The following is a 13,630-nucleotide window of genomic DNA, read 5'->3' as shown; positions in this document are numbered from 1 at the left end:
AGCCACTCAGGTTCAGGTACTCAGGTAGTCTTCAGAGGTGCAGACTCGGTTGGGCCTGCGTTTTGTGCCCTTCCCAGGTCCGAGCAGCTCAGGTGATGTGTTTGGCAAGCACGGTCACTGCGACTTATTGCCTCCCCCGTCCCTGCCACTCGATTTTCTGGGTGTACAACTGGCGCACCTTCTCAGGCAGATGTTGACGTCTGGAACCCCAAGAAGTCTTAGTCAGCAAAGAAGCCTGCTTGCAGTTTGGTAGATAATGTCTCTCTGGGGCTGCGATTGCCCCCTTCCAGCTCTGGCTCCCTGTCACCGGAGGGGGATGGTCTGCAGCGGGCTAGCTCTGTTCAGTGCTTTGTTCTGTGAGTGGCCTGGCGGTGTCTTAGGTTAGGGCTTTTCACGTGGTAGCTATCCCACAGTCTGGTTTGCTAGCCCAAATTAGTTCCCTCAGATTGCCCTCAGGGCATTCAGGCCTTGCTAGCGCGGGGTGCAGGCGTCCACGCTGCTTCTCCACTGGGGGAGTTACTGTTGGGCACGTAATCTGTGGGTTTTAATTATTTATTTTCCCTCGCAGTTATGTTGCCCTCTGTGGTTCCAAGGCTCACCACAGACTCGCCAGTGAGAGTGTTTCCTGGTGTTTGGAAACTTCTCTCTCTTTTATTTATTTACTTATTTATTTATTTATTTTAATTTTAAAATCTTTAATTCTTACATGCTTTCCCAAACATGAACCCCCATCCCACCTCCCTCCCCATAACATCTCTGTGGGTCATCCCCATGCTCTTTTTAAGACTCCCTTCCCGGGACAGAGCTCTGTCCCTATCTTTTTTGTCTCTTTATTTTTTGTCTTTTATATTTTTTCCTACCTCCTTTTGAAGACACTGGGCTGCTTTTCTGGGTGCCTGATGTCCTCTGCCAGCATTCAGAAGTTGTTTTGTGGAATTTACTCAGCGTTTAAATGTTCTTTTGATGAATTTGTGGGGGAGAAAGTGGTCTCCCTGTCCTATTCCTCCGCCATCTTAGGACTGCCCCTTCATTCCTATATGGATATATTTTGTTTAATTTTCTTGACTAATTACTTCTTGTTAGAATCTCAGGTACAGTTTTGGATAGAAGTGGTGAAAAAGGCTTCCTTGTCTTATTCTTAACTTTAGAGAAAAGCATCCAGTTTTTCACTATTAAATATTAGCGTTAACTATGTTTTTTCATAGATTCCTTTTATCAGGTTGATGAAAGTCCCTCTGTTCCTGTTTGCTGAGAGCTTTTATCACAAGTGGGTATTGGATTTTGTCACATGGCTCTAATGCATCTATCAGATCATCGTGTAGTCATTATTTATTATTCTATTGAAATGGCATATTATACAACCTGGCATTCCTGGGATAAAGTGCACTTATATATGATGTATACATCTTTTTCTATATTAGCAGACTCAGTGTGCTGGTATTTTGTTGAGGATTTGTGTATCCATGGTCATAGGTTATATTGGTCTATAGTTTTCTTTTCCTGTTATATCTTAGTCTGTTTCTCACTCTGGGTTAATACTGGCCCTGCGGAATAACTTTCAAAGTGTTCTATCATTTTCTATTTGCTGGATGAGTTAGTGAAAATTTGGTATTAATTCTGTAGTTATTTGAGTACTATTCAGCATTAAAGCCATCTGGACCTAAGCTTTTCATTGTCAAATTGGGTTTTTTCTTGATTATCAGATCAAACTTTGTATTTCTTATAGGTCTGTTCACATTGTCTCTTTCTTTTTGAGTAGTTTCTTTTTAATAATTTTTCCAATTAATTAATTTATTTTAATTGGAAGATAAATCCTTTACAATATTGTGATGTTTTTTGCCATACATCAACTTGAATCGGCCACAGGTATACATGTGTCCCTTCCATGCTGAACCCCCTCCCACCACCCTCCCCTTTTGTCCCTATGGATTATCCCCAAGTACTGGCTTTGGGTTCCCTGCTTCATGCATTGAACTCGCACTGATCATCTATTTTACATATGGTAATGTACATGTTTCAATGCTATTCTCTCAAATCATCCCACTCTCGCCTTTTCCCACTGAGTCCAAAAGTCTTCATTTTAGATCTGTGTCTCTTTGCTGTGCTGCAGTAGGATCATTGGTACCATCTTTCTAAATTCAATATATATGCATTAATATATAGTATTTGTCTTTTCTTTCTGACTTACTTCACTGTGTATAATAGGCTCCAGGTTCATCCATCTCACTAGAACTGACTCAAATGTATTCCTTTTTTATAACTGAGTAATATTCCATTGTATATATGTACTGTGACTTGCTTATCTGTTCATCTGCCAATGGACATCTAGGTTGCTTCCATGTCCTAGCTATTGTCAATAGTGCAGCAGTACATTGGATATATGTGTTTATTTCAATTCTGGATTCCTTGGGGTGTATGCCCAGCAGTGGGTTTGCTGGGTCATATGGCAGTTTTATTCCCAGGTTTTTAAGGAATCTCCACACTGTTCTCCACAGTGGCTGTACCAGTTTGCATTCTCACCAACCATGTAAGAGGTTTCTCCTTTCTCCACACCCTCTCTGGAATTTATTGTTTGTAAACATTTTGATGATGGCCATTCTGACTAGTAGGAGATGATACACTAGTGTGAGTGTGGTTTTTATTTGCATTTCTCTAATAATGTGTGAAATTGAACATCTTTTCATGTGTTTATTAGCCATCTGTGTATCTTCTTTGGATAAAAATCTGTTCAGGTCTATTGTGCACTTTTTGTTTGGGTGTTTATTTTTCTGATATTGAACTGCATGAGCTGCTTATATATTTTGGAAAGTAATTCTTTGTCAGTTGTTTTGTTTGCTATTATTTTTCTCCCATTCTGAGAGCTGTCTTTTCACCTTGCTTGTAGTTTCCTTCATTGTGCAAAAGCTTTTAAGTTTAATTAAATCTCATTCATTTATTTTAGTTTTTATTTCCATTACTCTGGGAGGTAGATCATAGAGGATCTTGATGTGATTTATGTCAGAGTATGTTCTGTCTGAGTTTTCTTCTAGGAGTTTTATAGTTTCTGGTCTAGGCTTAATCCATCTTATTTTTATATATAGTGTTAGAAAGTGTTCTAGTTTCATTCTTTTACATGTAGTTGACCAGTTTTCCCAGCACCACTTGTTGAAGAGACTGACTTTTCTCCATTGTATATTTTTGTTTCCTTTGTCAAGGATAATGTGTCTATAGGTGCATGGATTTGTCTCTAGACTTTCTATTTTGTTCAGTTCATCTATATTTCTGTCTTTGTGCCAGTACCATACTGTCTTGATGACTGTAGCTTTGTAGTATAGTTTGAAGTCAGGAATGTTGATTCCTCCAGTTCCATTCTTCTTTCTCAAGATTGCTTTGAACGCATTTCCTCTAAAATCAGGAACAAGACAAGGGTTCCCCTTCTTACCACTACTATTCAACATAGTTTTGAAAGTCCTAGCAACAGCAATCAGAGAAAAAGAGATAAAAGGAATCCAGACTGGGAAAGAAAAAGTACAACTCTCACTGTTGGCAGATGACATCATCCTCTACATAGAAAACCCTAAAGATACCATCAGAAAAGTACTAGAGTTAATCAATGAATATAGTAAAGTTGCAGGATATAAAATTAATACACAGAAATCCCTTGTATTACTATTACTCAGCTATTAAAAAGAATGTATTGGAATCAGTTCTAATGAGGTAGATGAAACTGGAGCCTATTATACAGAGTGAAGTAAGTCAGAAAGAAAAACACCAATACAGTATATTAATGCATATACATATGGAATTTAGAAAGATGGTGTCAATGACCCTATATGTGAGACAGCAAAAGAGACACAAATGTATAGAACAGACTTTTGGACTCTGTGGGAGAAGGTGAGGGTGGGATGATTTGAGAGAATAGCAATGAAACATGTATATTATCATATGTGAAACAGATCGCCAGTCCAGGTTCAACACATGAGACAGGGTGCTCAGGGCTGGTCCACTGGGATGATCCTGAGGGTGGGATGGGGAGGGAGGTGGGTGGGGAGCTCAGGGTGGGAAACACATGTACACTCATGGCTGATTCATGTCAATGTATGGCAAAAACCACTACAATATTGTAAAGTGCTGCTCCTGCTAAGTCACTTCAGTCGTGTCTGACCCTGTGCGACCCCATAGATGGCAGCCCACCAGGCTCCCCCGTCCCTGGGATTCTCCAGGCAAGAACACTGGAGTGGGTTGCCATTTCCTTCTCCAATGCATGAAAGTGAAAAGTGAAAGGGAAGTCGCTCAGTAGTGCCCGACTCTTAGTGACCCCATGGACTGCAGCCTACCAGTCTCCTCCATCCATGGGGATTTTCCAGGCAAGAGTACTGGAGTGGGGTGCCATTAATTAACCTCTAATTAAAATAAATAAATTAATTTTTTTAGAAAATAAAAAATATATAACCATCTGGAATATTTTCACATTTCCACCTTTATTATAGCTAAACAATAATAAAACTCAACACAGTGAAGTACTTTTCAAATGTTAATTTTCATAGTTTGCCAAACATGTAATAACAATGCTCCACCCTTAATGTTCCTACCATTTCATTTTACTTGTTCTAACAAGGACAGAGAATGATGAATTTAACTAAGAATGATTTCAGATTAACTTCTCTAACATAAAGCACTCAACTTTAATAATATATGTAGAGCAAGTATAATAAGCACTGAAATATGTAATTGCTTTTTAGGAAATATTTGTTTCCAATTTAGGTTTCAGAGTAATGTGGAAGACTAGATTTTATCATCCTTAATGGCTGTCAGGTAAAGCTCTCAGAAGCAGTAGTATATTAAGAAATAGAAGCACAATTATAGAAAAAAAGAAAAAATAAACTTTAAAAGGAATGGACCTTAGGCTCTACCATTATTCCATAAACTACAAGAAGACCACACTATTATTACTGAAGTAATATTATCAGTCATGCTTTATAATATTCCTGTATACAGCTAGTTGTTCTCTGTTATAACATTTGTAAGTGTAGATTTTAATTCCAGGTTTTCATTTTTATAATCAACAAATAAATGCATGTATGTTCATGTTGGGAAAAAAAAAAAAGAAATCCCTTGCATTCCTATACACTAACAATGAAAGATCAGAAAGAGAAATTAAGGAAACAATCCCATTCACCATTGCAATGAAAATAATAAAATACTTAGGAATAAATTTACCAAAAGAAACAAGAGATATACAGAAAACTATAAAACACTGATGAAAGAAATCAGAGATGACACAAATAGAGGGAGAAATATACCACGTTCTTGGATTGGAAGAATCAATATAATAAAAATGATATAATAAAAATACTACCCAAAGCAATCTATAGATTCAACACAATTCCTATCAAACTACCAACGATATTTTTCACAGAACTAGAACAAATAATTTCACAATTTGTATGGAAACACAAAAGACCCTGAATAGCCAAAGCAATGTTGAGAAAGAAGTATGGAATCAGAGGAATCAATCTTCCTGTTCAACCATTTAAAATAGAAAAATTCAGATTGTCTGTTTCTTTTTGAGTTAGTTTCTGTACGTCATGTCTTTTAAGGAATTTGTGTACTTCCTCTAACTTATCTAATTTATTGATGAACATTGTTCCTTGTATTCCATTATGCTCTTTCTCACTTTAATGTCAATAGTAATTTCTCCTCTGCCGTTGTGACGATGCTAGACATTTGAGCTTTTTTCCTCTCTCTTTTTTATTTTTTGGTCAATCTAGCTTAAAAGTTCTTTTCAAAGAATCAGCTTTTGGTTTCATTGAATTTCTGTATTGTTTTTATTCCCTATTTCATTTGTTTCTGCTCTTGTCTTTATTACTTTCTTCTTTGTTCTAGCTTTAGGTTTAGTTTGCTCTTCTTTCACTGAGTTAGGGTGGAAAGTTAGGTTCATGACTTGAGATTTTTGTTCTTTTTAAAAGTAGACATTTATAGCCTTAAACTTTTCCATGAGCACTGTTTTTCCTATATCCCGTTCATTTTGGTAACTAATGGCTTCATTTTTATTTATCTCAAAGTAATTTCTAGTTGTGTTTTTGATATAGTATACTACTCTTCAGTTATTTAGGAGTGTATTGTTTATTTCCATGTATTGTTTAATTTCCATGTATTTGTGAGTTTCCCAATTTTATTATTGATTTTTAATTTAGTTCCATTGTGATTGAAAGACATACACTGTTTTATTTATATCTTGAGTTGTTTTTTGCAGAAAATGGTTAATTAGAGTAGCAGACTTTAGTGTGGTTTATCCAAAAAGACTCTAATCCAATGATGAAAGACTATGAAGTTCAGGAATGTAATTCTGTTTCCTTGATCATTCCAAAAGTCAGAAGGGACCACTGATCTCACTACCATAGTGATGGCCTCTGTAAGTGGACTTGGCCTTGCTCAGTCATTGGCTAGGAAGTCTGAACAAAGGTCATAGAGGGAGTGATTCTGGTATCTGACCCTGGTATCTTTCCTGATCAATAGAGAAAATTATACTTGCTGTATAATTTTTGAATTTTTACTGTGCTTTTCTTTTATCTTCTCTCTACAGTACTCTTTCCATTCATTATCCCAATCCTTGAAGTATTAAATATCACCGTACTTCCAAAAAGTGCTCTGAATTTTTTTGCAAAATCTGTAAAAAGGATAAAAGAAAGTCGCCTCAAAGATAATCAAAAGGTAAAATCCGGTGGTGGTTACATGAGGGTGGTCACATTTTGAAAATTTGTTAACCTGTACACGTATGATTTGTGTACTTCTCTGCATTTTTTAAAAAATTAGGTAGAGAAATATAGATTTTAGAACTGGGAAGTTATTAATATATCATTTTGGAGGGATGAGGAAGGTGGAGGTTGGGGAAGAAATAAGAAAATGAGCCAGAGAGTGATGTTTAAATTTAATAGTAGGCATGCATATACTAATATGTCATTATGTAATATGTCATTACATAAATATTGTTGAGATAAAAGTTTTATCACCTCCATTCAATAAACTGTTAAAGGATAACAATTACTATTTGAGAATGATTTTACCAATACTCTAATTTTCCCATATGTTTTACTGGTAAAGAATCACTTTGATTCCAAGACTCCTATTTTATAGATTGTGCAATGAATGGAAAGCCCCATCAGGCAGTTCGTGGAGTGAATTCTGTGTTAAATTGGAGCCCTCTCCTAGTCTGGCATGGGCCATGAGGCTGCAAGCTCATTAACCCAGGTTTGCCTCTTTGAAGATTGGAGGCCAGCACAAGGATGTCTGCAGGTCAGGGGGACAAGGGTTTTGTACCCAAGATGTCACTGAAGATTGTATAAGGTTTTGAGAGGGTCAAGGCATTGAACATGCTTCCAAAAACACTGCCAATGAACTTTGCAAATGTGAGGGGATTAATTTGTGTGATAATTCATTAAGAATTAAAATTGGAAGGAAAAAAAGGAACAAAATCATGGACTTTTCCTGAGCAAACAAGTGTGACAGGAGAGACAACAGGCAACTCTTTGGCAAGGAAGCTGTTTCAAAAGACAGAGAAACCAGAGGTCGGAGAGAGTGAGGACCAGAAAGCAGTTGGATTGATGGCTGGGTTTCTGTCTGGGAAACATCATGTTTTCCAACGTCTGTAGGTGAATGTTAGTTCACTGAGGACTCAGGCAATACTAATCAGACTTCTGCTCTTTAAGGGGCCATACTCTCAGGAAAGAGGTTAAATACTGCACTCCTGATTTGTCTATGACTTCACAAGTAACTTTCTATCATAGAAATTTCTTTCTGCTTACAGCCACGTGTGGACTTTCTTCAGCTGATGATTAACTCCCAGAATTTCAAAGAAACAGACAATCATAAAGGTAACCAAGGAGAGCTTCAGAGAGGCCACAGTGGGGAAACACAGAGGTAGGGGGCAGTTCTGAAAATGTGCAGGAAATTTTCCAGGCAGATGGGAATTTAGGCCAAATTGAAGAAAGACACTTGTGCAGAAAGAAAGAGTAGACCATGGTACTTCCTAGAAGTTTGCAGGCACAATTTTGTTCAGAGCTCGAAGGGCAAGTATAACAAGGATGTCATGCCCAGAAGTCAGTTATGAAATGGATCACTACAGCTGAACCTTTGGGGAGCTTGGTTCCGATATCAGTTCTCAGACTCCTCCAGAACCACCAAGTCAGAACCTCTGTCTGAATATTTGCATCAAGGCTTCATCCCTTCATTCATCAGGGGGCACATTGCCCCAGTGTTAGTGACCTTAACTTGAAATACTTTTAAACTTGTGTTCACCAGCTTATTCTACTGTTAAGTGTAATTCCCACCCCACTTTGTTATTAACACATAACTTCTGGGAGAAGCCTTTGTGACTGTAAATATTCTGTTCCTCTTCCAATCGTCACCCACTGGTTTTATCATTCATGAATGGTTTTTGACTGAAACCGTTGTTATTATGATTACATGATGTCTTTCTAAACCCATCATTCTTCTGTATTTATGAGCTGATGTTCTTTCATAGGGAGAGCTCTCCATTCTCCCCCAGTCATTTATTTATTTATATCAGTATATCTCATGTACAGCTAACTTACTCTCTCATATCACTCTTCATTTTGATTTTCAAATTCTCTCAGGTTTGTCCACTGGAGCTCTTTCAAATGGGCTCCTATATATATATTACTTTTTTCTCCTGAAAATTTTTTTCAATAGGCTATTTTTTAGCAGAAATTAAAAAACAAAACTGAGTGAAGAATAAAGTTTCCCAATATTCATTCTGCCCCCCACCTATATATAGCCTTCCTCAAATCAGAAGCCCATACTGGAGTGATACACTTGTTATAATCAATGAACCTACACTGATACATTATTATCACCCAAAGACAATAGTTCACACCTGGGTCCAATCTTGGCATTGTACATTCTATGGCTTTTGATAAATGTATAATGATGTGTGTCCACCACTGTTGTATACAGAGTATCCTGTATCCTTTTCATTTGTCATTTTCCAAGAACTTCCTCACTTCCTAATGCAAGGCATTCCAGCTTTCTGTTCTATTTCCCCTGGAATAAGCCATTTCTCTAAGTAGTTCAGGTTCCATCTACTGAGAAATGATGTTTAGAATCCAAAATCTGGGTTCTAGGAATGCTCATTGCTACCACGGTTTTTTGTTTGTTTGTTTGTTTTGCTTCCAGATCCTCTCAGTGGACAATTTTCAGAACATCAATTATTTTTACACAGTAATGTAAAAATTAAAAAAAAAAAAAGTCTGTATCTACTCCAAAACACTGATGCAAATCAGCTCTCTCTCACACACAAAAAGACCCTGGTGTGCTTTAATTCCATTAGATGAATACTCCTAAATGGTTAATTTGAAGCCGCCAATGGATTGATAACCATCTCACAAAAGTCTGGAATTTTATAAAATTGGTTCTTGAAAGCAGGTATAAACCTACTTCAGCACACTCTAAATATATCTATAACTGTGTGGACACCTACTTTTATCATTCTATCTATCTATCTATTATCATCTATCATTTCTTTAAGTACATGATTCAATACAACTTCCTGTGATGAAAGAAATCATCTATATCTGTTTGGTTCAATATAGTAATTACTAGATGTAAGTATCTCCTGAGGACATGACATGTGGCCAGTGTCCCAGGAATCTGAATGCTAAATTGTATTTCATTTTAATCAATTAAAATTTGAATAGTCACATATTAGACAGCACAACTCTAGACTTTGAGTATTATGGAGTTTATGTTAACTGGGGAAAAAATTTGATAGTTGAATTTATCCACAATAGCATCACAGATATCATCATTGGAGATATCATCATCTACAATCTTGTAGACCTTTATTACACTCATTTTATGTTACTTCTATTATTTATTTCTTGGTTGGAACAGGTACCACATAGAGTTGAGTGCTCTAAGTAACAAAGGTCCTACTACACCAATCAAATAGCTGAGAGCCTGAGCATGCTTTGTCTCTTTGGAGAAAATAAAATTGGAGACTAGTGTATAATCACAGGGCTGTTTGATAAGCATAAAGAAGTGCAGAGAGAGGGGATGTGTACTTAGAGGATGACCTTCAGGCTAGAATGAATCAGCATTGCTAATTCTACTCTCTGGATCTTATTTTTCTAATTTTCACATTGGGCTATATCTTTCCATGGATCCATTCTTTCTTTTGCTATTTTAATGCGAATGATTAGCCTAGGATCATCACAACTCTTCAAGATTTTTGTTGATTTCTGTAGCTTCTATATGTATCTCGAACATCCCCTTGAAGACATGTGCCCCAGGTCTTGTATTACCTGATGCCTCTCAAGGGCATAATCCATGCTTCTCAGGCTACATTGTGTGCACACATATCCACATCTCCACATCTCATGAAAGTTCAGATGTTGTATCCATAGTTCTAGGATGGGATTTGAAAATCTGAATTTGTATTAGGCTTCCAAATCCTGCTCATGCTGCTGGTCCATGGACCACACTTTCAGTTCCAAGAGTTTATCTGTAGCCCATATTGTACTGTTATGTTCCTATAAACAAGTTTTAATAAAATATAATTTAATTTCCCCTACCATATGGTATCCCAAAGAAAGACAATGCCAAAGAATGCTCAAACTACTGCACAATTGCACTCATCTCACATGCTAATAAAGTAATGCTCAAAATTCTCCAAGCCAGGCTTCAGCAATACGTGAACCGTGAACTTCCAGATGTTCAAGCTGGTTTTAGAAAAGGCAGATATCAAATTACCAACATCTGCTGGATCTTGGAAAAAGCAAGAGAGTTCCAGAAAAACATCTACTTCTGCTTTCTTGACTATGCCAAAGTCTTTGACTGTGTGGATCACAATAAACTGTGGAAAATTCTGAAAGAGATGGGAATACCAGACCACCTGACCTGCCTCTTGAGAAACCTGTATGCAGGTCAGGAAGCAACAGTTAGAACTGGACATGGAACAACAGACTGGTTCCAAATAGGAAAAGGAGTACGTCAAGGCTGTATATTGTCACCCTGCTTATTTAACTTATATGCAGAGTACATCACGAGAAACGCTGGGCTGGAAGAAGCACAAGCTGGAATCAAGATTACCAGGAGAAATATCAATAACCTCAGATATGCAGATGACACCACCCTTATGGCAGAAAGTGAAGAGGAACTCAAAAGCCTCTTGATGAAAGTGAAAGAGGAGAGTGAAAAAGTTGGCTTAAAGCTCAACATTCAGAAAACGAAGATCATGGCATCTGGTCCCATCACTTCATGGGAAATAGATGGGGAAACAGTGGAAACAGTGTCAGACTTTATTTTGGGGGGCTCCAAAATCACTGCAGATGGTGATTGCAGCCATGAAATTAAAAGACGCTTACTCCTTGGAAGCAAAGTTGTGACCAACCTAGATAGCATATTCAAAAGCAGAGACATTACTTTGCCAACTAAGGTCCATCTTAGTCAAGGCTATGGTTTTTCCAGAGGTCATGTATGGATGTGAGAGTTGGACTGTGAAGAAAGGTGAGCGTTGAAGAATTGATGCTTTTGCACTGTGGTGTTGGAGAAGACTCTTGAGAGTCCCTTGGCCTGCAAGGAGATCCAACCAGTCCATCCTAAAGGAGATCAGTCCTGGGTGTACTTTGGAAGGACTGATGCTAAAGCTGAAACTCCAATACTTTGGCGACCTCATGAGAAGAGTTGACTCATTGGAAGAGACTCTGATGCTGGGAGGGATTGGGGGCAGGAGGGGAAGGGGACGACAGAGGATGAGATGGCTGGATGGCATCACCAACCCAATGGATGTGAGTTTGAGTGAACTCTGGAAGTTGGTGATGGACAGGGAGGCCTGGCATGCTGCAATTCATGGGATCACAAAGAGTCAGACACCACTGAGTGACTGAACTGAACTGAACTGACCATATGGTCTGACTGGAAAAGGGAATGGCAAGCCACTTCAGTATTCTTGCCTTGAGAACTCCATTAACAGTATGAAAAAGCAAAAAGATATGACACTGAAATAGAGGAAAACAATAGAATGGGAAAGGCTAGAGATCTCGTCAAGAAAATTAGGGATACTAGGGAATATTTCATGCAAAGATGGGCACAATAAAGGGCAGAAATGGCATGGACCTAACAGAAAAAAAGAAGATATTAAGAAGAGATGGCAAGAATACACCGAAGAACTATACAAAAAATATTTTCTAGACCCAGATAACCATGATGGTGAGATCACTCACCAGGAACCAGACATCCTGCAGTGTGATATCAAGTGGGCCTTAGGAAGCATCACTATGAACAAAGCTAGTGGAAGTGATGGAATTCCAGTTGAGCTATTTCAAATCCTCAAAGATTATGCTATTAAAATGATGCACTCAATATGCCAGCAAATTTGGAAAACTCAGCAGCGGCCACAGGACTGGGAAAGGTCAGTTTTCATTCCAATCCCAAAGAAAGGAAATGCCAAAGAGTGCTCAAACTACTGCACAATTGCACTCACCTCACATGCTAGCCAAGTAATGCTCAAAATTCTCCAAGTGAGGCTTCAACTGTATGTGAATTGTGAACTTCCAGATGTTCAAGCTGGATTTAGAAAGGGCAGAGGAACCAGAAATCAAATTGCCATCATCTGTTGGATCATAGAAAATACTAGAGAGTCCCAGAAAAACATCTGCTTTATTGATTACACCAAAGCCTTTGACTGTGTGGATCACAACAAACTGAGGAAAATTCTTAAAGAGATGGGAATTACCAGACCACCTGACCTGTCTCCTGAGAAATCTGTATGCAGGTCGAGAAGCAACAGTTAGAACTGGACATGGAACAACAGACTGGTTCCAAACTGAGAAAGGAGTATATCACGGCTGTATTTTGTCACCCTGCTTATTTAACTTTTATGCAGAGTACATCATGCGAAATGCCGGGCTGGATGAAGCATAAGCTGAAATCAGGATTGCTGGGAGGAATCTCAGTAACCTCAGATATGCAGGTGACACCACCCTTGTGGCAGAAAGTGAAGAGAAACTAAAGAACCTCTTGAAAAAAGTAAAAGAGGAGTGAAAAAGCTGTCTTAAAACTCAACATTCAAAAAATGAAGATCATTACATTTAGACCCATCACTTCATGGCAAATAGAAACAATGGAAACAGTGAAAGACTTTATTTTCTTTGGCTCCAGAATCACTGCAGATGGTGACTGCAGCCATGAAATTAAAAGACGCTTGCACCTTGGAAGAAAAGCTATGACCAACCTAGACAGCATATTAAAAAGCAGAGACATTACTTTCCCAACAAAGGTCCATCTAGTCAAAGCTATGTTTTTTCCAGTAGTCATGTATGGATGTGAGAGTTGGACTATAAAGAAAGCTGAGCACCGAAGAATTGATGCTTTTGAACTGTGGTGTTGGAGAAGCCTCTTGAGAGTCCCTTGGACTGCAGTGAGATCAAACCAGTCATCCTAAAGGAAATCAGTCCTGAATATTCGTTGGAAGGACTGATGCAGAAGCTGAAGCTCCAATATATTGGCCACCTGATGCAAAGAACTGACTCTTTAGAAAAGACCCTGTGCCGGGAAAGATTGAAGGCAGGAGTCACCGACTCGATGGGCATGAGTTTGAGCAAGCTCCAGCAGTTGGTGGTGGACAGGGAGG

General features: G+C 38.2%; 1 protein-coding gene across 2 annotated transcripts in view; it reads left to right on the top strand.

The window, feature by feature from the left end:
* Positions 1-13,630, top strand: part of LOC102191011 (cytochrome P450 3A24) — a 59,174-nt gene that overhangs the window by 36,309 nt on the left and 9,235 nt on the right. For both annotated transcript variants that reach the window (XM_018039888.1, XM_018039889.1), the window contains 2 exons: positions 6,566-6,693; positions 7,787-7,853. In XM_018039888.1, coding sequence (XP_017895377.1) covers positions 6,566-6,693; positions 7,787-7,853 — 195 coding nt within the window. The remainder of the gene's footprint in view (positions 1-6,565; positions 6,694-7,786; positions 7,854-13,630) is intronic.

This window comes from Capra hircus, chromosome 25 (assembly GCF_001704415.2).
Source record: "Capra hircus breed San Clemente chromosome 25, ASM170441v1, whole genome shotgun sequence".
NCBI lineage: Eukaryota > Metazoa > Chordata > Mammalia > Artiodactyla > Bovidae > Capra > Capra hircus.
The sequence above is the reverse complement of the archived record's forward strand: the minus strand, read 5'-3'. Positions and strand labels throughout refer to the sequence as shown.